The sequence below is a fragment of the Kogia breviceps genome, chromosome 4 (assembly GCF_026419965.1).
Source record: "Kogia breviceps isolate mKogBre1 chromosome 4, mKogBre1 haplotype 1, whole genome shotgun sequence".
NCBI lineage: Eukaryota > Metazoa > Chordata > Mammalia > Artiodactyla > Physeteridae > Kogia > Kogia breviceps.
In genome coordinates, this window is record NC_081313.1 from 146,891,497 (window position 1) to 146,918,532 (window position 27,036).

The 27,036-nt window shown below is 40.5% G+C and overlaps 1 protein-coding gene, 1 long non-coding RNA gene and 2 pseudogenes across 4 annotated transcripts; 3 read left to right on the forward strand and 1 right to left on the reverse strand.

Annotated features, from left to right (window-relative positions):
• LOC131755466 (RNA/RNP complex-1-interacting phosphatase-like) overlaps positions 1-27,036 on the forward strand; it is a 572,095-nt pseudogene that overhangs the window by 443,297 nt on the left and 101,762 nt on the right.
• On the forward strand, positions 1,073-7,372 carry LOC136791968 (uncharacterized protein C2orf78-like). Its single transcript, XM_067032158.1, has 5 exons — positions 1,073-1,323; positions 2,729-2,804; positions 3,782-3,911; positions 5,835-5,988; positions 6,204-7,372. Exons 4-5 carry the CDS (start codon positions 5,889-5,891, stop codon positions 6,926-6,928), a joined length of 825 nt encoding a protein of 274 aa, XP_066888259.1. The 5' UTR covers positions 1,073-1,323; positions 2,729-2,804; positions 3,782-3,911; positions 5,835-5,888; the 3' UTR covers positions 6,929-7,372.
• On the reverse strand, positions 4,677-26,381 carry LOC131755484 (uncharacterized). 3 transcript variants are annotated; one of them, XR_010840334.1, is made up of 7 exons: positions 26,139-26,374; positions 24,659-24,734; positions 23,552-23,681; positions 20,241-20,364; positions 11,886-11,932; positions 11,097-11,180; positions 4,677-5,975 (listed from the first exon to the last, which is right to left on the reverse strand). It is a non-coding gene; the product is annotated as an uncharacterized lncRNA (long non-coding RNA). The 3 variants fall into 3 exon arrangements; XR_010840335.1 differs by lacking the exon at positions 4,677-5,975 and adding an exon at positions 9,283-9,772; XR_010840333.1 differs by lacking the exon at positions 4,677-5,975 and having other exon boundaries at positions 6,741-11,180; positions 26,139-26,381.
• On the forward strand, positions 14,769-15,437 carry LOC131755499 (RING finger protein 11-like; annotated as a pseudogene).

A 27,036-nucleotide genomic window follows, 5' to 3' on the forward strand; every position in this document is an offset into this window, starting at 1 on the left:
TTGCTGTTCCACTTGAGGCAGGATTCACAGTTTTTCTAAAGGGTACAGAATACTATGCCTGATACTGTGAGCAAATGCTATACTTGAGCTCCACTCTTGTCTCTCTCAGGCTTTTTTTGGTATTGTGTAACATGTAAATACATACTGTCAACCTCCAGCATGATACCAGGCATATAATAGAAACCCAATAAATGTTTCACTGTGAGTGGAATATAAGTTGATAGAATATTTTCGAAGGTTGATTAGGCAGATTAGATTGATTGAAAATCTTTCAATATATATATATTTTTTTGGTGGTACGCGGGCGTCTCATTGTTGTGGCCTCTCCCGTCGCGGAGCACAGGCTCTGGACGCGCAGGCTCAGAGGCCATGGCTCACGGGTCTAGCTGCTCCGCGGTATGTGGGATCTTCCCAGACAGGGGCACGAACCCATGTCCCCTGCATCGGCAGGCGGACTCTCAACCACTGTGCCAGGGAAGTCCCTGAAAACAGGGAAGTCCCTGAAATATTTCAATATTTTAAGTTTTCATCTCTTTCATTCCAGAAATTCTATGTCTAGAAATTTATATATAGCTATATACATTTATAAAGAGGTTCACATTGCAGCCTTTCTGTAACAGAGGAAAAAACGAAAAAAACCCCGAACTGAAAACAACTAAAAGTCCATCAGTATTGCACTGGCCATGTAAATTATGTAATGTGACACAGCTATTAAACAGAAAAGAATGGATGTACGCACAAATTGGGAAAATCACTATCCAAGAGAGATTGTAGACTATGTATAGTATGCTGCTCTTCTATAAAATACAGGCTATCCATTACGTAGAAATACTTACATACAAGATGCAACAAGTGTGAACGTAAGCACCTGGGAAATATCTGAAAGAACCACACAAGAAACTGGGAGAGTGGAACAACTTTCCATGTCCTTTATCATGGGAATTCGGAAGGGTACACACACGAACTAATGGGCCTCTGCTGCCATCGTCCGGTTAAGGGGGGAATTGCAGGCGTCCGAGTCCTCTTTACTAATCAAGCGTCTGAGTCGGCCGGCGTGATGACGTCATCCCGAGGGGCGGTGGCGCATGCGCAGTAGAAGGAGGTCCGCGAGGTACGCGGGCTTCAACCTAGGCGCCTGTGGTTCGGTTCCTTGTGCTGACACTGGGGGCGCCGGGTTGACGACTTAGGCACTCTTGGTGTTGGGTGGGCGGCATGTTGAGGGTCACATGAGCCAGTGGCATCATGCCCGAGGGCGGTGGGGTCAGGTTCGCGGCTTTTCCGGACGTTCGTCGGCCAAGAGGAAAGAACGCACATCCCGGAAAGGTAATACACTTGGCCCCTGGGCGTTGCGGGTGGAGCTCAGAGGCCCTGGGCCTGGGCTTTGTCTTTTCTCTCTCCTGTCACTGTTGCCCCGCGCGCTGACCCGTCCGCGCTCTGCTAGAGGGTATTGGTCGTCTCCCGGCTCAGTTCACAGTAGCTGAAAGCGACGGTGTGTGATGTTCTGATTTCCCCCCATCGTTTTAAAAGGGAGGCTCTGGCCATTGCTCCTCGGGTAACATGCAGAGGGACTGCTTTTGAAGATGGGACTGTCAGTGTTGCGGACACTCCTTAATTACCAAAATAGAATTCCCTCAATTCCTCAAGCTGTGTTGTTTTGGCACAGAAAATGTGAGTAAGAGGAACTGGAAGTAAGTTTGAGTGAAAAAACGCGCCGGTACCGCCGAATTTTCCATCGAAACAGTTGATCTGTGTTGTCTCTAGGAATTATAAAGGGCGTACTGTTGCTTCCTAACCGGTGTCATTTGAGAGATCTACCTCTGTACGTTCAAATGATTAATTTGGAGACTTTGCTCATGTGTGCAGTAAACCCTTTAATTCCCTAAGACCTTCCTTTCCTCCATGTCATACCCCATAAAGCCCGCTTCAGTTTATCTCCTGAATTTCTTTTGAATCTGTCAACTCTTCCTCAACATCTAATACTGAACTTGCCTGTCGGTTGCAATTAGGTCTTAACTAGCGTCCATATTTCTTGTTTCCTTCCAGTCCATTCTTCACACAAGAAACCTTAACAGCAAGTTGGAGCATTGCTCATAACCATCGCTCCAAAACATTGTTTTGAGAATAGAAAACCAACTGTTGGCCTTCAAGTCTCTGCGTGGTCTAGAATCCTCTCTGCTTCTGTAGCCGCATCTTGTGCCACTTTTGCCCTCACTTTCTATGCTTCAGACACACTGAATTAACCTTAGTTCTAACTCATCTTACAGAAGTCAGTTCAGATACTAGTTTTCACTGTGAATCCTAGCATTAAGGAATTTTGTTATCAGGTTTTGTATGAGGACTAAAAATAAACTGGGAAGTGGAAGAATTGAGTTTAAACTATTTCAGTCAACACGCGTGTATTCATGATACCTTAGTAGTCAACACCGGGCTAGGTTTTATCAGGGATACAGAAGTTCTGGGCGTCTCTGGTTTTAGATATCCCTTATTTGTTGAGACCTTTGCATTGTTCAGTTGCCTTTTATCTGTTGTCAAGACGGGAAAACAGGAACAAGGGAAGTATAGGTTATTACTGGGGGGGGGGGTTGAATAAGTGGAGCAGCACAATGCAAAGCAGAAAGAGGAGAGAGACCTAGTATAGAGGGATATGATTTCCATTTTCAAGGCGCGTTCATCCTATGCAGGGAGACAGCCTAAGATAAAATTTGCCTAACAGACAATATATTATTAGGTGGAAAGAGTATCTCCCAGTGGGACAGCGGATGCCTGGGACTCGTTGCATTGCTTTCAAAGTTCCTTTAAAAAAGGTAAGTGAAAGTTAATACCGTATGCTTCCAGAAATCTGAATTCACCATATAGAGCCCTGGCTCTCAACCCTGTCGTAGTCCATTTTCCCTTTTTATAGCAAATACTTTTTAATACCTCCTTTAGTATCCAGAAATGGAATTCATAGATAAATACAGCCTACTTTTGTATTTAGTGTAAAAAAAAACCCAATGGAATGCCCTAACTATAAATAAAGAAGAAAATACTTTATAAGAAAGTAATATGTATCTCAGTATGTAAATGTTTGGGGATGACTATACTAGAAATAAAGAAATAGTCAGGTACTTGTACCATGAATGCAATAAACTATGGACTTTGATTGATAATGACGTGTCAGTGTTGGTTCACGAATTCTAAGAAATGAAGCACACTGGTATGGCACGTCGATAATGGGGAAGGCTGTGTGGGGTGAAGGAGAGAGGGTATAAGTGTGAACTGTGTGCTTTTTACTCAGTTTTGCTGTGAATCTCAAAGTGCTCTAAAAGTAGTCTACTAATTTAAAAAGAAAAGTGTGTTGCTGGCACTTGAATAACCAAACAGATCAATGGAACAGAGTACATAAATAAGGCAAATACATAAAAGAATACTTAGCAGTGAAAGCCATCCTTCATATAGGTAGATATTCAAGAAGTGTTTATGTGTCTATTTACAGGCACTCTGCTTGGAGCTGGCGATACAGTGGTAGGCAAAATTGATGTGGTCCCTGCCTTCTGGGAGTTTACAGTCTGGTTAGGAGACCAACATGAAATAAACAAACATAGAAGTAAATGTCTAGAAGTGAGCTTATTTTCTTGTGTCTAATCTCTCTGGAAGAAAGGATTGTAATATCGCTTGTAAATTCCAGAGGAGGAAACTTTACTTTGAATCTCATATGTTAGCATCACAGGGTTTGAATAAATGGATAATATAATAAAGGATTTTAAACACATGTTCTTTCTTATTTTATTCTTTCTGACAGAGTTTTGAAGTGAATCTTGCTCCAGAATGCTTTTCCTGCTTGGATCTTTTTTAACAAACACCAAGAACAGAATGAAGAACTTGGGCTGATTATTGACTTAACATATACTCGCCGCTATTATAAGCCAGAGGTAAATGGAACCCGTAATTGAAAATGACCTTCTTTCTGATACTGTAATAATTCATAGTAATTCAGTACTTATCATCTTATGCTAAGGTGAATCCTGTTCTTCTTTCATGGGTTCAAAACAGGAAGCTAGTGGTTTCCTTAAATACACATTTCTAATTCCTGTTTCAAAATGAGATGAAAGATATGAATTGAACTATCGTATTTGGCAGTAGACTCTAGATATGCTTCAGAAATTCTATAAGCTTCCATGTTCTATATTTTGAAAATGAAGTAAATTTTAGTAAGAATAGTAGTAGCCTGAAAGGAAAGAAAGGTATGTCCATTATGTCTTTAGCACTTATTTTCAGCAGTAGCCTGAGCATGTTTAAGCATCACAGTAAAAGACAATTGTTCTCTAAGTTTTATGCTTTCTTTTCCTAATACCTTCTGATACAGTACAGAAACCCATATATTCTCTTGGCCCATGTAGGACATACCAGTGCCAAGGAATTATCCTTCTTCTGACCTGTTCCATGGCCTTGGGAGACAGTAACACCTAATGTTTGTTAATATTTGTATAGCAGTTTGCCATTTAGAAAGTTGTTTCATATCCACTGACTTCGCTAATCTTCACAAGAATCCTTTGCTGTTGAAGTGGAAGTAGTACTGATATCTCCTACTGAGTGCTTACTCTGCACTAAGCTCAGAGGATAGACAACTACAGTTACTAATTTTACAGACGACGAAACTGACTCTCAGAAAAGGAAGAATTGAAATTTCAACTCAGTTATTCCTCTATTTTTATTGTGGTAAAATATACGTAAATCCTATTTATTTTAACCATTTATAAATATGCAGTTCAGTGGCATTAACTACAGTCACAGTGTTGTGTAACCATCACCACCGTGTATAACCAAAACTTTTACATCATCCTCAACAAAAACTCTGTAACCATCAAACAGTAAGCACCCCGTTTTTCCTCCCACCAGCCCTTGGTAACCTCTATTCCATTTTCTGTCTCTATGAATTTGCCTGTTCTAGGTACCTCGTGTAAGTGGAATCTACAATATTTGTCCTTCTATGTCTGGCTTATTTCACTAAACCTAGTGTCTTCAAGGTTCATCCATCTTATAGCATGGAACAAAACGCCATTCCTTTTTTGGCGTAATAAATCCCACTGTGTGTATAATGTAGTTTGTTATTCATTGGTTGATTGACACTTGGGTTGTTGCCACCGTGTAATTATTGTGAATCAGCCTGCTATGATCATTGGTGTACAGATATTTGTTCAAATCCCTGCTTTCAGTTCTCTTAGATATGCAGTGTAGGTAGTAGCAGAGTTGTTGTATCATATGGTAGCTCTACGTTCAACCTTTGAGCCACTTCCAAACTGTTTTCTACAGGGTCATCTTGTTTTTAAACAATGATCACGAATTTTAAACATCTACAAAAGTATACAAAATACTGTGAATGTTCCTTGTATACCCATGAACTCATCCAGCTTTAATATTTACCAACTGATGGCTGTCACATTTTATCTATACCCCCACCTGTTTCACCCTATTCCATAGTATCTTGAAGCAGCTCCAAGACAACATGTAATTACACGTATACATTTTTGGTATGTATATTTAAAATATAGGACTTGTATTCCTTAATATCATTTTTAATATTACATACCCAGTGAGTGCTCAAATTTGCAGTTGTCTCCTAAATGTCATAAAAAGTTGTTTTTAAGAATTTTGAATTAGATCCAAATAAGGTCCTCACTTTGCCGTTGATTGTTAGGTCTCTGAGGTCTTAGTTAATCTATAGGTTCTCCCTCCATGTCTCTCTCACTTTTTTTTTCCTCCTTGAATTTTATCTTTAAAGAAACCAGGTAATTTGTCCCATCTAGATTTGTTGATTACATTCCATGTGTTGTTAACATAACCTTCCATCCTAGGAAAAGATGACAAGTGACCAGTGACCAGTAACCAGTGACCTTTGTACTGGACACATGCGCCGTTCAGCTGCAGCCACTCAGACATCCTCTAGTGTTGTCTCCTCATCCCTTGTATCTGCAGTTGATGTTTCCTCTTCTTCTCTGACCATGTCAGGTGAGAAAAGAAACTTTTGAAAGTTTTTCATTACATTTATTTTGCCCCTACATTTAGTAGTGGATTCAAAATAGCATGGAATAATGAGGGAAAGTATTGAACTACAAGTGTGGAGACCTAAGTTCAGTTTTGATTTTGACATTTACTATCTGTGTGACTTTGGACAAATCACTGTCTCACAAAGCGTGTTTTTTTTTCCTTATCTGTTACATTAGAGAATAAAAAGTCAGGGAACAAAGTCAAGGCAGAAGAGAAACCAACAATTCCCAAGACGAAGCGAAAGAAACACCAAACTGAGCTTACCCAAGAGAGCTTTAAAAAGACTCGAACCCCCCTAGGCATGCGCATGCTGGAGTCTGTGACAGTTTTTCACGCACTGGGGAAGAAGAATGATAAGAAAACTGGGCTCTCTTCCTGTCGGGTCTTGGGAAATTCAATCAACCCTAAAGACCGCCAGCCACCCCCAGCGATCCAGCCATGGCGGCATACCCCACGTGAGGGTCAGGGTCCTGAGAAAACTCAAGGCCAAGCCCAGAAACCAGACAGCAGTGCTGAAAAAGAGTGTCCATCTCCATCCCAGTATGAGCTGCCTCCTCCTGGGAAGGTCAACTGGATGTCTCTGCCTTTTTCTGCCTGGGACAAGCCTCAAGCTCGACCTGCTCCTCGGAGGCCACAGTCTCTGGCCTCACATCGGCCTGCTGTGGCTGACCGTGCCCAGCCTGCTGCTACTAACCCAGCTCAACCTGCTGCAGTGAGTTCACCCCAGCCACCTCCTGCCTCTTTGCCAGGTCCCGCCAAACCAGCTCAGCCAACTGCGACCAACCCAACCCAACCGGGTTGGACCGACCATACCCAGCCTAGTGTCCGTCCGTCTGCTGCCCCGAGGCCTGCACCGAACAAAACTTCACCTTGCACTTCTCTCCAGCTCCCCCTGCTCTGACTAAGCACCAGTCCCCACCGGAGCTCCAAACCCCATTTCTATTCCAAGACTTCAGCAAGCACCAAATTCAATGGAGGCAACCCAATGTTCCTGAGCCAGTAATGTCAAAGCCCATCGAACAAGAGCAGAGGCCATAGCGGGCGGCCATGAAGAGGCGGTTCAACAAGAACGTGAGAATGCTGCCAAATACACCTCTCTGGGGAAACTGACGTTTTTCACTGAGAGGGAAAAAGAAATGGAAATTGCTGACTACTACGGATACGTACAGTAAGAGCTGCTAGGATTGTTGGTGACACCTTGGGTACCAGCTGTTCTTCCATATATAGATAAGATAGGTATAAATTTCTCTATTTATTTTGATATATTTAAAAACAATAAAACTGAATAAATATAATAGAATTAATAGATGAGTAATAAATCTTTTGAATTTTGAGATGCTGCTAACTGTGGCGTGTTTTTTTTTTTTTGGACGGGTTTGCAATCAAAGTCTGCATGTGAAAGGAAGGACTGAAAGTTGGATGGGAGAAGCAAGGAAAGGGGAAGAAATGGGTAAAAACTGAGGAAAGAGGAAGGAACTTGGCCCAGGGCTAGGAAGGCCAAAAGAGATTTTTGGATTTATGAAAGAAAGCAGGAGTGAGGATGAAATGGCAGAAGTAAAAAGCAGGGTCAGAGGTCAGGGTTGAAAGAACAAAATTTGAGTAGAGTTGAAGATGACAGAAGATGAGTCTAGGTTTCCTAGGAGAAACAGAAAAAGTCTCTTGGGGAGGTTGGCCTTAAGTCTCACAACCACCAGAAAGGTATTTATGAAAAGAAGAGGTTCAGGACACATCTCTGAAAGGTTTGAGTTGCCTTATGCAGGTGTGACTATAGTGGGGGAATAGGGAAATCTACCAGAGAAGTGGCTCGGGCTCCGAGTTATCCTAGGGGCAGCTGACGACAGGGGCAGAGCCAAGGGAACTGCTGCATCAGGAAGCCCACCAATAGGGCCTGGTATGTACATCACCATGTACTCAACACCTAAGCACCAGGGCAGCCAATGCACTACTCAGTTAATCCTGGCAACAACAGGCAAGGTCAGTATTCCTGTGCCACTTCACTTAGAGAGGTGCAGCAGAGGGCTGAGGTCACATCACATGTGGAGGTACAAGGCCTCAATTGGAGGCCCAAATGCCTCCGAAGTCCTCAGTATTTGCAAGTGCCCGCAGGTGGCCAACCTGGCTTTCAGAGCACAGCATCCTGAGGTTACTGGAGGATGAAATCAAACTTCTGGACGGCCCTAAATATGAACTTGAGGGGCTTCCTCCATGGACCAGGGCACGTGCTGCCTTCTGTAAACATCACCAGCAGCTGAAACGCACGAGAAAAATGCGAGGGAAGCGGCCACTCTCACGGGTGAGAGTGGTGGGGGCACACACACTGGGCAGCCGCTCCAACAGCCACAGGACGCAGGCGCCCAGCGCTTCAGGGGCTCCCTGGGAGGCCTCGTGGGGCAGCTCGAGGGAGTGAGGATGGGAGAGAGCGGCAGGGGTGGTCGTCAAAAGGAATGCAGTGGGGAGAAGGGAGAGATGGAGACAGTGGATAGTGACTATGGGAAATCTGGCAATTTTCATTTTCAAAATTATTTTTTGAGATGTCATTCACATGCCATAAAATTTACCTTCTGAAAATGCAAATTCAGTGTCATTTCGTACATTCACAAGCCTATGCAACCATCACCGTCATCGAACCCATCATGTTTTCATCACCCGAAAAAGAAGCCCCCGTAACCATCAGCAGGCCCTCTTCATCCCCTCCTCCTTCAGTCCCTGCAACCATTCATTTGCTTTCTGTCACTACGGTTTTGCCTTTTCTGGACATTTCATGAAATAATACAAATGTGACCATTTTTCTGGCTTCCTTGCATTAGCATAATGTTTTCAAGTTCGTCCATGTCCTGGCATGTCATTACTTCATTCCTTTTTATGACTGTATAATATTTCACATATACACCACATTGAAAACATTCATTCATCCACTGATGGGCATTTGGGTTTTTTTCACTAATAATCTCCATTTATTGAGAGTTTACTCTGTGCCAGGCAGCACCAGGCTAAGTTACTAAGACCTTATTTCACAGATGAAAAGAGGCTTGGAGAGTGTGAAGAGTTTGTTCAAGATTAACAGGTAGCAACCTGGGGAACTGGGGTTTGAACTCAGGCAAACTTCAGAGTTAATAGATGCACGTGACAGAACTTTAGAAAAGGTACACGGGAATTCAATGAAAAGTCACCCTTTTCCCCACGTTCCCCAGCCACACGTTTCCCTCCTCAGAGACATCTGCTTTTGTCGTGCTGTGGATCCTTCCAAAGAAATATTTATACCCCGGCATGTATGTAATCACAACTGATTGACTAATCTGTCCCACTAATTTTAAATGTCACTTTTATGGTATAATAGATTCTTATTCCAATTTATATTACTCTTTTCAGTGCTGTCCTGACTCTTTTTTGCCTATCTTTTATCTTTGCCATTTCTCTAAAAATTTTTTTATCTTCTTTTTGATTAAAAAAATTCCTTTTCTTCTTTGTTTCTCTTAAGGCATTATGCATTATGGTCATTCAATCGTATTATTTTATTTAATTTATTTAATTAATTTATTTATTTTTGGCAGTGTCGAGTATTAGGTGCAGCACGCAGGCTGTTCGTTGCAGTGCATGGGCTCTTCCTTGCGGCTAGTGGGCTCTCTAGTTTTGGCGCGTGGGCTCCAGAGCACATGGGCTCAGTAGTTGCGGCGTGCGGGCTTAGTTGCCCTGCAGCATGTAGGATCTCAGTTCCCCAACCAGGGATCAACGTGCATTCCCTGCACTGGAAGGCAGATTTTTAACCACTGGACAACCAGGGAAGTACCCACTCTTGTATTATTTTAAATTTAGTCTTCATTTCTGAATTTTTTTCTTTTATTTTGAATTCTGTCCTGAGTTCTATCATCTTACCTAATTCTGGTTTATGCTGTTCTTTCATCTTTTTTTTTTATTATGGTAAAATACACATAAAACAAAATGTAGTATTTCAACCATTTTCAAGTATACAATTCAGTGCCATTAAATACATTCACAGTGCTGTGCAAACATCACCACTCTCCAAATTCAAAATAATTATGTCAAAAAAGATTGAGCAGGACCTCAGAAAGATGGAGGCAGCCGCAGTCTCTGAATCTCTCCAAACCCTTACATGGAAGAAGATCAACTAAAACCAAACACCCATAGGTGGCATTTATCAGCATTTACCATTTCCAGAAATTTTTCGCCAACCCAAACAGCGACTCTATAGCCATTAAACAATAACTTCCCATTCCCTCCTCTATCCATATTCTTTCAACTTTTGCATTCTTTTTCCTCACATCTTTTCAAAGCCCACTGTGAAATAACAGGTGACAGTTTTGATCTGGTTTGTGGACCTGTCTTTTCCAACTTGATTTTATTGTCTGAAGAGATGCTACTCTGCTCCTTATTCTCTTTTCTCTTTTGCTACGTCTGTACGGGATTTGATCCCAATCCTTTTCTGTTATTGATGTTTGGATGAAAAAAGTTTTAAAGCACTTTGAAACGCAGGTGTGAGGCCATGTGGAAACATGTTCTTCATGGCTGTTCCATCAATGCTTCACTTATACTGTTTTGGAATAACTGTTTTCCAGGAGGCACAAACCAGTGGGCTTTATCATTGGACAGAGTGCAGAGAAACGACCCCACGAAAGCTGATCACCTTAGCAAAAATGATTTAGTTATGATTTCACCCAAGATTGGTCACAAATCAGCCTGGGAAACTCAATGAACCAGAGACAAGGTATAATGCCGTCTCTCCTTCTCTCTACCTCAGCTCTCAAGGATTGGTCACCTACATGTTATTAGGAATTATTATTTGGTTTCTGTTCATAATTACCATCAGAAGACACAGCACTTATGGGCCCAATTACACAGCCCAGCTACACACCATTCTTCTTCACTGTGGCTTCCTGTCCACCAGCAGGAACCTGATTTATTTTTGTTCTCCTTTCACCACAGCCCAGTAATTTTTGTGACTGACTCTCAGTCTCACCAGAATCTGTAGCTCTCACTCTGCCCCAACATCCCACCCCATCATTTGCTCCCTGAAGTGTACTCTAGAAACTTAGGTAAACTGGATATTTTACCATTGTTCACCATCTCTTGTGAAACCAAAAGAAGAGCAGCTTTCTTATGGAATGACGCAGAGCTTGTCAGGATAAAACACCAGTCTGCACGAGAAAGGGAAGAAGAGAATGATGGAAATACTTTCTGGAAAACTATTTTTACATGATGTTTTGTTTGTTCCTGGTAAATAAATTGAAATCTTCTAAATATTCAAACAAAACCTAAACCACTAAATTCAATAATACAGGAATATAACTTTTAAAAAAAATTTCTTTGTCTGCACAGCATGTGGGACCTTAGCTCCCCAACTAGGGATTGAACCCACGCCTGCTGCACTGGAAGTGCAGAGTCTGAAACCACTGGACCACCAGGGAAGTCCCAGGAATAAAAGGAAAAGTTACAAATGCCTTGGTTATACGAACTGGAGAGTTTTAGTAAGAAGTCATGTATTTTAAATGACTTGGAGCTTTAAAGAAAGGAAGGAAGAAGGAAGGAAGGAAGGAAGGAAAGAAAGAAGGAAGGAATAAAGAAAAAGGGGATTCCTTGGTGAAGTGGATATAATATCAAAAATCAGTAAATTAATTTTAAAAATTTTAAAAAGAAAAAAAATGCTGAAATCCACTGACCAATTATTCAGGCTGTTATATCTCGCTATTTCCAGATACATCCCTTTATAAACTTTCGGTAAAAGTTTATGTTATGTCAGGACAAATAAACTTTTCTCTTTTTCCAAAATTTGAGAAATTCCCCTACACTTCTACCTTCAAATTTTATAAACAGGGAAATGTAGTGACAACCCTTATACTTACATTCAATTACATCATCTGGTCACATGCCTTCTGTATCAATCAAATATCTACGAAACAACAAAATTCGAGTCATTTGTAAATAAAAAGAAAAGAAACTCAAGTTTTTGCAAAAAAGGTCCAATTTCGCTTTACAAATATAGATATAAAAATCCTAAGAAAATATCAGCACATCTAATCAATAATTATTAAAGAATGATATATACCATGACTACAAAAAGGCTTTATTCCAAGGATGCAAGGATAATGCAACTTTAGACAATCTATTAATATAATTATTTACATTAATATAATTTAATTAATAAATGAAAGAGAATAAAATACAGGACCAAACTGGCAGATGTTAAAAAGTTATCTGATAACATACAACACTCAGTTTTAGTCAAAATGCTTTGTACACTCAAAACAGGAGACTTAATATGACAGAGTATTCATCAAGAAGCAACAAATAACAAAAAAACACTTAGGATCAATATTAGCATCATATCTAAAAAACCCTATCTAACCAACCATAGGAGCCAGAAGCTTAGGAATCACCGACACTGACAGCTATTTCTCCCTCATCCTCATCCTCAACCCACAACCAGTGCTAACAATGATACTGCCTACATACCTCTAGCAACTGTCCACATCTTTCCACCAAAATGACCACCATACCCTGGTCCAAGCCACCATTATGCCCAATTTCTACAAAAGTCTCCTAACTTGTTTCCTCGCTTCCACTCTTTCTCCCCGCAGTGTATTCTCCACTCGGTAGCAAAACGATAGGTTGAAAGTGCAATTGGGTATGTTCCACCCACTCACCTTCCACAAGAAAGTTCAATGGTTTTCTATTCCTCTTAAAGTCTGAAATCTTAAACATAAGCCTGCACGATCGAGCTCCTACCCACACTTGCAGCTCCATCATCATGACATGCTCCCCCAACAGCCCCACCTCCCTGGCCAGTTCCTCCCACACAGCATATGCTTTCCTCTTATAGGGTCTTGTGCTATTCCTTATGCTCAGAAATCTCTCCCCAACGTCCCTATCTGGTTAATACCGACTCATCCTTCAGATATCAGCTGAAACATCCCTGAATAAACCTTCTCTAAACTCCATGATGAGATCAAATGCTCCCTAAAATATGCTCTCATGGTACCATGTCCCTCTCCTTGGCACTTGTCAGAGTTGTAATTCGACACGCAGAGTATGATTCTTGACTATCTATTCCCTCTCTGCACTGTTAGAATTCACAAAGGGCAGGTCAAGTCTCTTCACTCACAGAATTTCACAAGTCGTTTTGCTAGCACCCAGCACAGTGCTTAACATAACAGATGCTCAATAAGTATTTCCTGCATGAACAACCATAAACTGGTACAGTGTAGCAACATCCACAAAAGGCATAAGGGCATAAACTCTTTGATGCAGAAGTCCAATTCTGAGTGAAGTTAACTGAGACAAAGCATATATATTCAAAGATGTTCACACAGGAATGTTCATTACTTGGATGTTTTATGACATCAAAAACTTCTGACTTTTATATGTTCATCAATAAGCAAAGGAACAATGCAGCCTTAAAAAAATAAACAAATGAGACCTAATGAAACTTAAAAGCTTTTGCACAGCAGAGGAAACTATGAACAAGACCACAAGACAACCCTCAGAATGGGAGAAAATATTTGCAAATGAATCAACAAAGGATTAATCTCCCAAATATATAAATAGGTCATGCAGCTCACTATTAAAAAAACAAACAACCCAATCAAAAAATGGGCAGAAGACCTAACTAGACATTTCTCCAAAGAAGACATACAGATGGTCAAGAGGCACATGGAAAGCTGCTCAACATCACTCATTACTAAAGTAATGCAAATCAAAACTACAATGAGGTATCACCTCACACCGGTTAGAATGGGCGTCATCAGAAAATCTACAAACAACAAATGCTGGAGAGGGTGTGAGGAAAGGGAACCCTCTTGCACTGCTGGTGGGAATGTAATCTGATACAGCCACTATGGAGAACAGTATGGAGGTTACTTAAAAACTAAAAATAGAATTACCATATGATCCAGCAATCCCACTACTGGGCATATACCCAGAGAAAACCATAATTCAAAAAGACATATGCACCCCAATGTTCATTGCAGCACTATTCACAATACCTAGGTCATGGAAGCAACCTAAATGCCCATCGACAGATGAAAGGACAAAGAAGATGTGGTACATATACACAATGGAATATTACTCAGTGGTAAAAAAGAACGAAATTGGGGCTTCCCTGGTGGCGCAGTGGTTGAGAATCTGCCTGCCGATGCAGGGGACACGGGTTCGTGCCCCAGTCTGGGAGGATCCCTGATGCACAGAGCGGCTGGGCCTGTGAGGCATGGCCGCTGAGTCTGTGCGTCTGGAGCCTGTGCTCCGCAACGGGACAGGCCACAACAGTGAGAGGCCCGCGTACCACAAAAAAAAGGAATGAAATTGGGTCATTTGTAGAGACGTGGATGGACCTAGAGATTGTCATACAGAGTGAAGTAAGTCAGAAAGAGAAAAACAAATATTGTATATTAATGCATATATGTGGAATCTAGAAAAATGGTACTGATGAACCGGTTTGCAAGGCAGAAAAGAGACTCAGATGTAGAGAACAAACGTATGGACAGCAAGGGGGAAAGTGGGGCAGGAGGGGGTCGGTGGTGGTGAGACGAAATGGGAGATTGGGATTGACATATATACACTAATATGTATAAAATAGATAACTAATAAGAACCTGCTGTATAAAAATAAATAAGTTTTAAAAATTCAAAAATAAATAAATAAAATTAATTCATTAATTATTTTAAAAAAGGAATGAGGTTGGAAGACTGTCAAAACAGCACACAACAGATCACACACTCAAGCCCCGGAAGATGGGGAACTGCCTTAATTCCGCCACTTCAGATCACATCTCCATGCCTCACAAATCTCAGTCTGACTGGGCTAGCTTTGGCAAGGGGATGGAGCTGGATCAGGAGCCGCTACTGCCATATCTGGATCAAGTTCCAGTTTTGGTCTATCATCCAACACCTAGCCAGACATGCCTAGCCACTCAGCTGAGAGGAACAAATTAGGATAGCTCAAAGAATACGCCTCATACAGCATCAGCCTGAAGGAGTTTATGACCCTGGAAGAAATGGATCAGAAGAAAGGATCCGGGGGACTTCCCTGGTGGTGCAGTGGGTAAAGACTCCACACTCCCAAGCAGGGGGCCCGGGTTCATTCCCTGGTCAGGGAACTAGATCCCACAGGCATGCCGCAACTAAGAGTTTGCATGCCACAACTAAGGAGCCCACCGGCTGCAAGTAAGACACGGTGCAAACCAATAAATTAATGAATTAAATAAAACAAATATTTTTTAAAAAGATCTGGGAGTGTGGGATCTGTATGATGGACTTTGTTTATGCAAACCCAATTGGATTACTGCTGTGTATGCAGATCACCTGGGCTGTACAGGTGACTGGCTGATGAGACCCTTCACGTGCCCCTCCTGCATGGAGACAGTTGATGCAGCACTGCTTCTGTCCTACGAGACTAACTGAGCCAGTGTCTCTCACCTGACTTCAAGTGAACCATCATTTTTGGTGGTTTTGGTCTTTTGTCGTTGAGCCCAAGGAGCCACGGATTGGGAATTAAGATCATGCATGAAAGTTTCCTAAAAATTCGTGAACGGCTGCAGATGTTGGGGAAAAGTACGTCATCTTTTAGAAATTTAGGGGGAAAAGTAGGATGCTATTTCTATGTAAAGCCTTCACCCAGTGTTTAAAAATATAATTGTATTTAGATCTTGTTATTGCTCCAGTACATTGGAATTGTGTAAAGTGTTACAGCAGCTACATATGTTTCACTTCTGTGTCGAAGATTAGGATAAAGATAGTGGTTGTTTTTCCTAAGTGAGATAACTTTCTTCTTCCCCCTACCCAAGTTCTTTTCTGAAGTTACTGGCATTTGGGTCAAGGTTTTATTTAAAGCTACAGTTTACAACACTGGCACAAAAAAACTAGTTTTAAGCTTGTTTGCATAGTTCTTTTTTTTTAGAATAAATATAGAGCATTTATTTTTTACTTTATAGGAACTCCACAAGTTAAGGTCCCATTGTTCTTTGGCTGTGATTGTTGTTACTATTGAGGTTGCTGTTTTCTGTCTTTGCTGGTTCTTTCTAATCTACCATTTGCCATTATTGGCACATGATCATCTCAGGGTCACAAGATGGCTGCTGTAAAACCAAGAATCATATTCTCACAAAACAAGGAGTGAGCAGAAAAAGAGCCCAAATGCTCTTTTACCTAATGCATATTATTTATCTTTTTTCAGAGAAAAATATCATTCTCATAAGCACAATAACAGCCTTCCCCTAATTACTCATTTGCCAAAACAGATTGATATGACCATTCATAAGACAATTCATGGCAAAGAGGGATAGGATAATGATTGTCTCAGCCTAACAAGGATTTATCCACTGAAGCTGAATGCTTCACTCCTCAACAAATCATAAAGTTCTATGAGCAGGGAAGAACTACTAAGGGACTGTTAAGTAAACCATTCAGAACTGTTTGTCTAAGACCATATGATTCTTTTTTTCCATTGGAAATGGAATTCATTGCCTTAGGTCTTCCTAAATAGTGTACTCTTAGTGTTGGGGCTTGCTCTGTGCTTGAAAACCAGTTTATTTATAACCTGTTACAAGTGCGATATCTACTGGCAGTTAAGAAAGGCAGAATTCAAAGTGATCTCCTAGCTTGTAAGCAAACCGAGATTCATTGTCCCTCTTCTCATGAAAAAAATGAGTTACTGTGTCCAGAAACTAACTCTAGTAAACGGGTTTAACATTACCCTTTCTTATGTGTTTCATCTAATCATTTTGGTTGTTAATATGGTGATAATTAAAAGTCAAGGTAAATTTTCCACATTAAGAATTCTGATTTATTGAGCTTGAATTATGCCACCATGCTTATGTAAAAATGAAAGAGGCACCATGGTTAAACTGAGAAAAGTTTCTCAGTTGTAACAATTTTGACTTATTCTTTCCTGTGACCTCCTTCCCTGCTGTCTTGAACCACAGCAAAAGGATACTGCATGTCTTCTTATTGTAGTGCTGAGCTTACTGAAGTCATATACAACACATCTCAGTCTCTGTTTCTTGGAAGGAAAGTCCTGCTAGTTGACTGACAATTCTAAGCAGGGAGAATGAAGATAAATGTGTTTCATGTTTTGCACACAAATGCAGAATTTGTATAATCACAACTTCACAGTTGTGATCTCAAAAAAGAAGGAATTTCTCCTTTATATTTTTCTTGCAATTAAGGTAAGAACACTCTGAATCTCTAAGCTTCTGAAGTGTTAGAAGTAGAGATGGTCTAGGAAAGATGGAGTTGTAATGTTTTACCCATTTAGCATGTGTTTATTTTTCCTTATGTACTCGAAGGTGACATATTTGTTCAGCTCAGTGATACTACAGCTAAAAAAATCATTCATTACTACAAGGAGAAGCAATCTCAACCTAACAAATCAGAAGTGTTTCTTATTATTTTATATTGAGTTGAATATTTGACTCTTAACACACTTCTACATACAAAACACAAGTCTCTTGAAGGGTTCTTCATAAGTTCATTATACAAGAATTTAGTATGTCATAAGCACTTAAAGATTTGACATTTAACTGTTCATTAATTTATATCCAACTACATAAAGCAAATTTGGAGGGAAAAATAATAATAAATAAATAAGAATGATGTCTCCAAATATTTTCCTAGGAAGATGTCCACCATATATTAAATTATAAACCAAAATGTCTGAATACTATACCATTCAATCACATGTACAGTCAGTTCTGTATATCCAATGGTTCCATATCCTGCAGATATGGAAGGCCAATTATACTACACCATTTTACATACGGGAGGTGAGCATCCGAGGATTTTGGTATCCATGGGGAGTCCTAAAACCAATCCTCCTGCAGATACCAAGGGAATATCGTATATGCTTACATCTGCATTTTTACATCTGAAAAAATATGTGCTAAATTATTACTGGTGGTCACCTCTGAGTAGGGCGCAAAATTGCCTTCCACTTCATACATTTCTCTGACTGCATTTTTTGCATTCCGCTTACATTAGCTTACATTTCTATTGGAAACAGAACAATTTAAACATGGTCTGCCTCTTGGGGTTGGCAACTCACCTGCAGATGAGGTAGCCAGTCCTGTTTAAACCATGGGTACAGTGGACACCCATAAGTCTGTCTATAAAACAGGTATCCCTGATCACCTACCACATGCCCTCACCTCTTCCTCTCGTTTTGTTATTTTCCAATGAATTTAGCACCACTTGACACTCCATATATTTACTTATTTATTTATCTCTCTCCCCCACTAGAACATAAAGTACGTAAGGGAAAGAACTTTGTTCTTTTCCTACTTTCCTACTTCCTAGAACAGTGCCTTCAACTTAGAAGGTGTTATACAAATATTTGGTGAAAATGAATGTATGAATTCTTTGCCCTTTCACACTACCCTCTAGTCAAACCAGAGGCTGCCCCTCCAGAGCACACGTTCAAGCCCTGTGCCTTCTGTACCTGTTCCCAATACCTGGGTTGTCCTTTCCTCATTCCGGCAAAATCCTCTTCCCCAAAACCCAGCTCAAATGATGTCTCCTCGGTAAGGCCTTCCTCGATTTTTCCTCTAGTTTCCTGCTGCACTTGATTCTTTTATGATAAGTAACCCATTTATAGTCACTACATGTTTACCTTTGTAGATAACTGCAAGTTGCTACTGAACAAAGACTTCTAGTCACCTCTGTATCCACGTGCCCTAACAACAAACCTATAAGGCTCTCGGTGTTTACTAAAACAATTTATTTTCTGAGTCTCTACCAATTCTAGGGAGTGGATAGTAGAGTCTCCTCCTCATTATCAGTGAGGCTGGCATCTGTGGGAGGGGCTTAGAGCAGAGGAAACCACCAACGGATCATAACTAAGGTCCTGAGACTGCAATGGCAGAGAGCATGGTGAAGTTAGCCCACTGCATGCAGAACACCCACACATGAGCCAGCATATGCAATGGACTACATTTGGTATACATGTGCACAATCAAGGTTTACAAATGTGTTCTCATGCACTCGTAAGGATCTTCTAGCCCACGTGGAACAGACAGAACACACACAAACGAGCCTGGAGGAAGTGAGAGGGCCAGCAGCTGCACCCTAACATCTTAAGGGGTAACATTTCTGTGACTACAGTTTACACAAATCAGATAATTTGCCTCCTTTCTTGACACCCTGCTTATCACAGGCAAGGACAAGCCTCTCAAGTTTTAAAGCTAAAGTACAGGGAAGATCTGTGTATAGGTCTAAAGATGTTTAAGAGCTAGTACCTGCATTAAGCAACCAGGTTACAGAATGAAAATTTATCTTGAAATTCCAGTGTCTCCTTCTCTCTCTCAACTCCTATCCCCTATCTTCCCACCTCCATCTCTATTCCTTCTCCCCTACTCCCTGTTTTATGTATATATGTGCATCATTTTATAACTACACGGAATATGTACTGTCTGTCAGGTTTATTTAATAAAGTGCACACTCCTCAGGCTAAATTTAGAAAGAGGACAAGATGAACACCTTCTCCTGTGGGTCACCGGTGTTCCACAGATGAAAGGTTCCTCAGTCTGAAAACACGGCAAATACCATGTTCCTTCTGACAGTTAGATGCTAGAAAAAGGCAGGCGGATCCTTACAATTCAGACGCTATTAAGACCTACTAACAACAGAGTAGATCTTAAAGCAGAAACAAGAAAACACCAGCCTTTGCAGCTCTTCCTGTCTGAAGATACATACAAGAGGTGGCAGTGTTCTCCCTCACTTGCACCCAAAGGGTAAAAGCAGCAAAAATATCTTAAACACATATGATAACGAAGCCACTCTTCTGGTCCACTCTCTTTTGTTTTGCTTCTAGGGATGAGTCCCACGCCGAACCTTTGCTTTTTCTTTTCTCTTTTATATACGCTAAGAACCTGAGAGGCTTAACCTTTTCTTCCACATCTCAACCAATAAATAGGACAAAAGAACATTTTTATCTTTTTATGTATTTTCCATTCAAATTTTTTAAAAAGAGTAAGTAAGCTACTTCAGTTCATACTTCTCACATAAATCACCTTCCAAACTAAACTAAGTTGTTTGTGACCATAAACAGGAAAAACACCATACCCTATCAGCACCATCAGACATTTCCACCTTAATGTTACCAAACACAACAGGCCTAATGTCAGAACTATTAAAAATGTTAAAAATCCCCAACCCCACTCAAAATGCATACCAAAGTTCAGGTAAAGGAAAAAAAAAACAGAAACAACTCACCATTGTCTTTATTTTCTTTCAAAAACCCATTAACAGCACATGGGAATTTAAAAATGGCGTCATCATCTGGCACCTGAAGCCCAATTGTACAAATTCTTAAATAACGCATAGTTTCTGGTAAGTCCTATAAGGCAAAACCATGAAAATATGTATTACTTCATTTGTCAGGAAAGAATAAAAATTCAATTAGAGAAGGCAGAATATAAACCAAGAGAGTACATTAAACTTAATATGTCAGTCATTCTGATGAGAGCCATTTTTTCCAAAGCTGCTTTAACCAGTAAATATAACCTGATTTTCATTAAAACTGCAGAATGGACAGTTACTAGGCATGCAAAAGGAAAAGCAAATCTATGTGAATGAATGCACATGTAACTCAAAAGGATATAAACAGTTCCACCTACATTTATGTTCTATCTTATATTTCAAGGGCCACAAAGCGGCTGTGATTTAAGTAGAATAGTAGAATAGAGTCAGAAGAACTTGGATTCGAAATAGGAAATAGAGCAAATTTCAGGCATTGTTGAGAACTGGTATTCTCGGGGTGGGAGAAAGTAGACTATCAATAGAAGACACAAAAGGATAAGTGAAAATTCTGTAGTTCTGAATTTAAATGGAAAGTAGCAGTATGTACCTATGACATATTTTATATTAAAAACAAACATACATATCTCCCAGCTCTGACCACTGAAAAAGTCTAGAAACAACTGATGTCATATCAAAAGGACTCAGCAGTCACTGAGAAGCTCCAACTAGCCAAAAACAGGGCCTCATTCAGAATAATAACTGTAATGGAGTCCACGGTGATATGAATAAATACATTTAAAAAGATTGGTCACCACTGGAGGATATTTGTAAATCAACTCATTACTTTGAAAACTGCTAAATAAAAGAAGAGGGCTTCCCTGGTGGTGCAGTGGTTGAGAGTCCACCTGCTGATGCAGGGGACACGGGTTCGTGCCCCGGTCCGGGAAGATCCCACATGCCGCGGAACGACTAGACCCCGTGAGCCATGGCCTCTGAGCCTGCGCGTCGGGAGCCTGTGCTCCGCAACGGGAGGGGCCACCACGGTGAGAGGCCTGCGTACTGGAAAAAAAAAAAAAAGGAATTATGCCTCTACAACTGGGCAACCAAGTAGTTGATGAACGGAATCTTCTCCTGATAGAAATATACCCAGCTGATAAGTGAAAAAAGAACAACAGAATTCACCAGTTTTTGAAGCCTCAACTGAATGAATGGATGGAGGTATGAATCATCTGTGACTGCTAATATCACAGAAAGAGACAATTATATGTCTCCATGGAAGAACACATCACCACCTATGAAACGTCTTGCCAGAATAAAACATGCAAGCTTCATTCTGATCAACGACCAATTTACAGGAAATAAAAGGATGGAAGGTTATGTTAACAACACATGGAATGTAATCAACAAATCTAGATGGGACAAATTACCTGGTTTCTTTAAAGATAAAATTCAAGGAGGAAAAAAAAAGTGAGAGAGACATGGAGGGAGAACCTATAGATTAACTAAGACCTCAGAGACCTAACAATCAACGGCAAAGTGAGGACCTTATTTGGATCTAATTCAAAATTCTTAAAAACAACTTTTTATGACATTTAGGAGACAACTGCAAATTTGAGCACTCACTGGGTATGTAATATTAAAAATGATATTAAGGAATACAAGTCCTATATTTTAAATATACATACCAAAAATGTATACGTGTAATTACATGTTGTCTTGGAGCTGCTTCAAGATACTATGGAATAGGGTGAAACAGGTGGGGGTATAGATAAAATGTGACAGCCATCAGTTGGTAAATATTAAAGCTGGATGAGTTCATGGGTATACAAGGAACATTCACAGTATTTTGTATACTTTTGTAGATGTTTAAAATTCGTGATCATTGTTTAAAAACAAGATGACCCTGTAGAAAACAGTTTGGAAGTGGCTCAAAGGTTGAACGTAGAGCTACCATATGATACAACAACTCTGCTACTACCTACACTGCATATCTAAGAGAACTGAAAGCAGGGATTTGAACAAATATCTGTACACCAATGATCATAGCAGGCTGATTCACAATAATTACACGGTGGCAACAACCCAAGTGTCAATCAACCAATGAATAACAAACTACATTATACACACAGTGGGATTTATTACGCCAAAAAAGGAATGGCGTTTTGTTCCATGCTATAAGATGGATGAACCTTGAAGACACTAGGTTTAGTGAAATAAGCCAGACATAGAAGGACAAATATTGTAGATTCCACTTACACGAGGTACCTAGAACAGGCAAATTCATAGAGACAGAAAATGGAATAGAGGTTACCAAGGGCTGGTGGGAGGAAAAACGGGGTGCTTACTGTTTGATGGTTACAGAGTTTTTGTTGAGGATGATGTAAAAGTTTTGGTTATACACGGTGGTGATGGTTACACAACACTGTGACTGTAGTTAATGCCACTGAACTGCATATTTATAAATGGTTAAAATAAATAGGATTTACGTATATTTTACCACAATAAAAATAGAGGAATAACTGAGTTGAAATTTCAATTCTTCCTTTTCTGAGAGTCAGTTTCGTCGTCTGTAAAATTAGTAACTGTAGTTGTCTATCCTCTGAGCTTAGTGCAGAGTAAGCACTCAGTAGGAGATATCAGTACTACTTCCACTTCAACAGCAAAGGATTCTTGTGAAGATTAGCGAAGTCAGTGGATATGAAACAACTTTCTAAATGGCAAACTGCTATACAAATATTAACAAACATTAGGTGTTACTGTCTCCCAAGGCCATGGAACAGGTCAGAAGAAGGATAATTCCTTGGCACTGGTATGTCCTACATGGGCCAAGAGAATATATGGGTTTCTGTACTGTATCAGAAGGTATTAGGAAAAGAAAGCATAAAACTTAGAGAACAATTGTCTTTTACTGTGATGCTTAAACATGCTCAGGCTACTGCTGAAAATAAGTGCTAAAGACATAATGGACATACCTTTCTTTCCTTTCAGGCTACTACTATTCTTACTAAAATTTACTTCATTTTCAAAATATAGAACATGGAAGCTTATAGAATTTCTGAAGCATATCTAGAGTCTACTGCCAAATACGATAGTTCAATTCATATCTTTCATCTCATTTTGAAACAGGAATTAGAAATGTGTATTTAAGGAAACCACTAGCTTCCTGTTTTGAACCCATGAAAGAAGAACAGGATTCACCTTAGCATAAGATGATAAGTACTGAATTACTATGAATTATTACAGTATCAGAAAGAAGGTCATTTTCAATTACGGGTTCCATTTACCTCTGGCTTATAATAGCGGCGAGTATATGTTAAGTCAATAATCAGCCCAAGTTCTTCATTCTGTTCTTGGTGTTTGTTAAAAAAGATCCAAGCAGGAAAAGCATTCTGGAGCAAGATTCACTTCAAAACTCTGTCAGAAAGAATAAAATAAGAAAGAACATGTGTTTAAAATCCTTTATTATATTATCCATTTATTCAAACCCTGTGATGCTAACATATGAGATTCAAAGTAAAGTTTCCTCCTCTGGAATTTACAAGCGATATTACAATCCTTTCTTCCAGAGAGATTAGACACAAGAAAATAAGCTCACTTCTAGACATTTACTTCTATGTTTGTTTATTTCATGTTGGTCTCCTAACCAGACTGTAAACTCCCAGAAGGCAGGGACCACATCAATTTTGCCTACCACTGTATCGCCAGCTCCAAGCAGAGTGCCTGTAAATAGACACATAAACACTTCTTGAATATCTACCTATATGAAGGATGGCTTTCACTGCTAAGTATTCTTTTATGTATTTGCCTTATTTATGTACTCTGTTCCATTGATCTGTTTGGTTATTCAAGTGCCAGCAACACACTTTTCTTTTTAAATTAGTAGACTACTTTTAGAGCACTTTGAGATTCACAGCAAAACTGAGTAAAAAGCACACAGTTCACACTTATACCCTCTCTCCTTCACCCCACACAGCCTTCCCCATTATCGACGTGCCATACCAGTGTGCTTCATTTCTTAGAATTCGTGAACCAACACTGACACGTCATTATCAATCAAAGTCCATAGTTTATTGCATTCATGGTACAAGTACCTGACTATTTCTTTATTTCTAGTATAGTCATCCCCAAACATTTACATACTGAGATACATATTACTTTCTTATAAAGTATTTTCTTCTTTATTTATAGTTAGGGCATTCCATTGGGTTTTTTTTTACACTAAATACAAAAGTAGGCTGTATTTATCTATGAATTCCATTTCTGGATACTAAAGGAGGTATTAAAAAGTATTTGCTATAAAAAGGGAAAATGGACTACGACAGGGTTGAGAGCCAGGGCTCTATATGGTGAATTCAGATTTCTGGAAGCATACGGTATTAACTTTCACTTACCTTTTTTAAAGGAACTTTGAAAGCAATGCAACGAGTCCCAGGCATCCGCTGTCCCACTGGGAGATACTCTTTCCACCTAATAATATATTGTCTGTTAGGCAAATTTTATCTTAGGCTGTCTCCCTGCATAGGATGAACGCGCCTTGAAAATGGAAATCATATCCCTCTATACTAGGTCTCTCTCCTCTTTCTGCTTTGCATTGTGCTGCTCCACTTATTCAACCCCCCCCCCAGTAATAACCTATACTTCCCTTGTTCCTGTTTTCCCGTCTTGACAACAGATAAAAGGCAACTGAACAATGCAAAGGTCTCAACAAATAAGGGATATCTAAAACCAGAGACGCCCAGAACTTCTGTATCCCTGATAAAACCTAGCCCGGTGTTGACTACTAAGGTATCATGAATACACGCGTGTTGACTGAAATAGTTTAAACTCAATTCTTCCACTTCCCAGTTTATTTTTAGTCCTCATACAAAACCTGATAACAAAATTCCTTAATGCTAGGATTCACAGTGAAAACTAGTATCTGAACTGACTTCTGTAAGATGAGTTAGAACTAAGGTTAATTCAGTGTGTCTGAAGCATAGAAAGTGAGGGCAAAAGTGGCACAAGATGCGGCTACAGAAGCAGAGAGGATTCTAGACCACGCAGAGACTTGAAGGCCAACAGTTGGTTTTCTATTCTCAAAACAATGTTTTGGAGCGATGGTTATGAGCAATGCTCCAACTTGCTGTTAAGGTTTCTTGTGTGAAGAATGGACTGGAAGGAAACAAGAAATATGGACGCTAGTTAAGACCTAATTGCAACCGACAGGCAAGTTCAGTATTAGATGTTGAGGAAGAGTTGACAGATTCAAAAGAAATTCAGGAGATAAACTGAAGCGGGCTTTATGGGGTATGACATGGAGGAAAGGAAGGTCTTAGGGAATTAAAGGGTTTACTGCACACATGAGCAAAGTCTCCAAATTAATCATTTGAACGTACAGAGGTAGATCTCTCAAATGACACCGGTTAGGAAGCAACAGTACGCCCTTTATAATTCCTAGAGACAACACAGATCAACTGTTTCGATGGAAAATTCGGCGGTACCGGCGCGTTTTTTCACTCAAACTTACTTCCAGTTCCTCTTACTCACATTTTCTGTGCCAAAACAACACAGCTTGAGGAATTGAGGGAATTCTATTTTGGTAATTAAGGAGTGTCCGCAACACTGACAGTCCCATCTTCAAAAGCAGTCCCTCTGCATGTTACCCGAGGAGCAATGGCCAGAGCCTCCCTTTTAAAACGATGGGGGGAAATCAGAACATCACACACCGTCGCTTTCAGCTACTGTGAACTGAGCCGGGAGACGACCAATACCCTCTAGCAGAGCGCGGACGGGTCAGCGCGCGGGGCAACAGTGACAGGAGAGAGAAAAGACAAAGCCCAGGCCCAGGGCCTCTGAGCTCCACCCGCAACGCCCAGGGGCCAAGTGTATTACCTTTCCGGGATGTGCGTTCTTTCCTCTTGGCCGACGAACGTCCGGAAAAGCCGCGAACCTGACCCCACCGCCCTCGGGCATGATGCCACTGGCTCATGTGACCCTCAACATGCCGCCCACCCAACACCAAGAGTGCCTAAGTCGTCAACCCGGCGCCCCCAGTGTCAGCACAAGGAACCGAACCACAGGCGCCTAGGTTGAAGCCCGCGTACCTCGCGGACCTCCTTCTACTGCGCATGCGCCACCGCCCCTCGGGATGACGTCATCACGCCGGCCGACTCAGACGCTTGATTAGTAAAGAGGACTCGGACGCCTGCAATTCCCCCCTTAACCGGACGATGGCAGCAGAGGCCCATTAGTTCGTGTGTGTACCCTTCCGAATTCCCATGATAAAGGACATGGAAAGTTGTTCCACTCTCCCAGTTTCTTGTGTGGTTCTTTCAGATATTTCCCAGGTGCTTACGTTCACACTTGTTGCATCTTGTATGTAAGTATTTCTACGTAATGGATAGCCTGTATTTTATAGAAGAGCAGCATACTATACATAGTCTACAATCTCTCTTGGATAGTGATTTTCCCAATTTGTGCGTACATCCATTCTTTTCTGTTTAATAGCTGTGTCACATTACATAATTTACATGGCCAGTGCAATACTGATGGACTTTTAGTTGTTTTCAGTTCGGGGTTTTTTTCGTTTTTTCCTCTGTTACAGAAAGGCTGCAATGTGAACCTCTTTATAAATGTATATAGCTATATATAAATTTCTAGACATAGAATTTCTGGAATGAAAGAGATGAAAACTTAAAATATTGAAATATTTCAGGGACTTCCCTGTTTTCAGGGACTTCCCTGGCACAGTGGTTGAGAGTCCGCCTGCCGAGGCAGGGGACATGGGTTC

Coding starts and splice junctions, on each gene's coding strand:
- LOC136791968 (XM_067032158.1), top strand. CDS start 5,889: ATGCGCCGTTCAGCTGCAGCCACTCAGACATCCTCTAGTGTTGTCTCC. Junction 5,989..6,203: donor TTCTTCTCTGACCATGTCAG/GTGAGAAAAGAA, acceptor CTGTTACATTAG/AGAATAAAAAGTCAGGGAAC.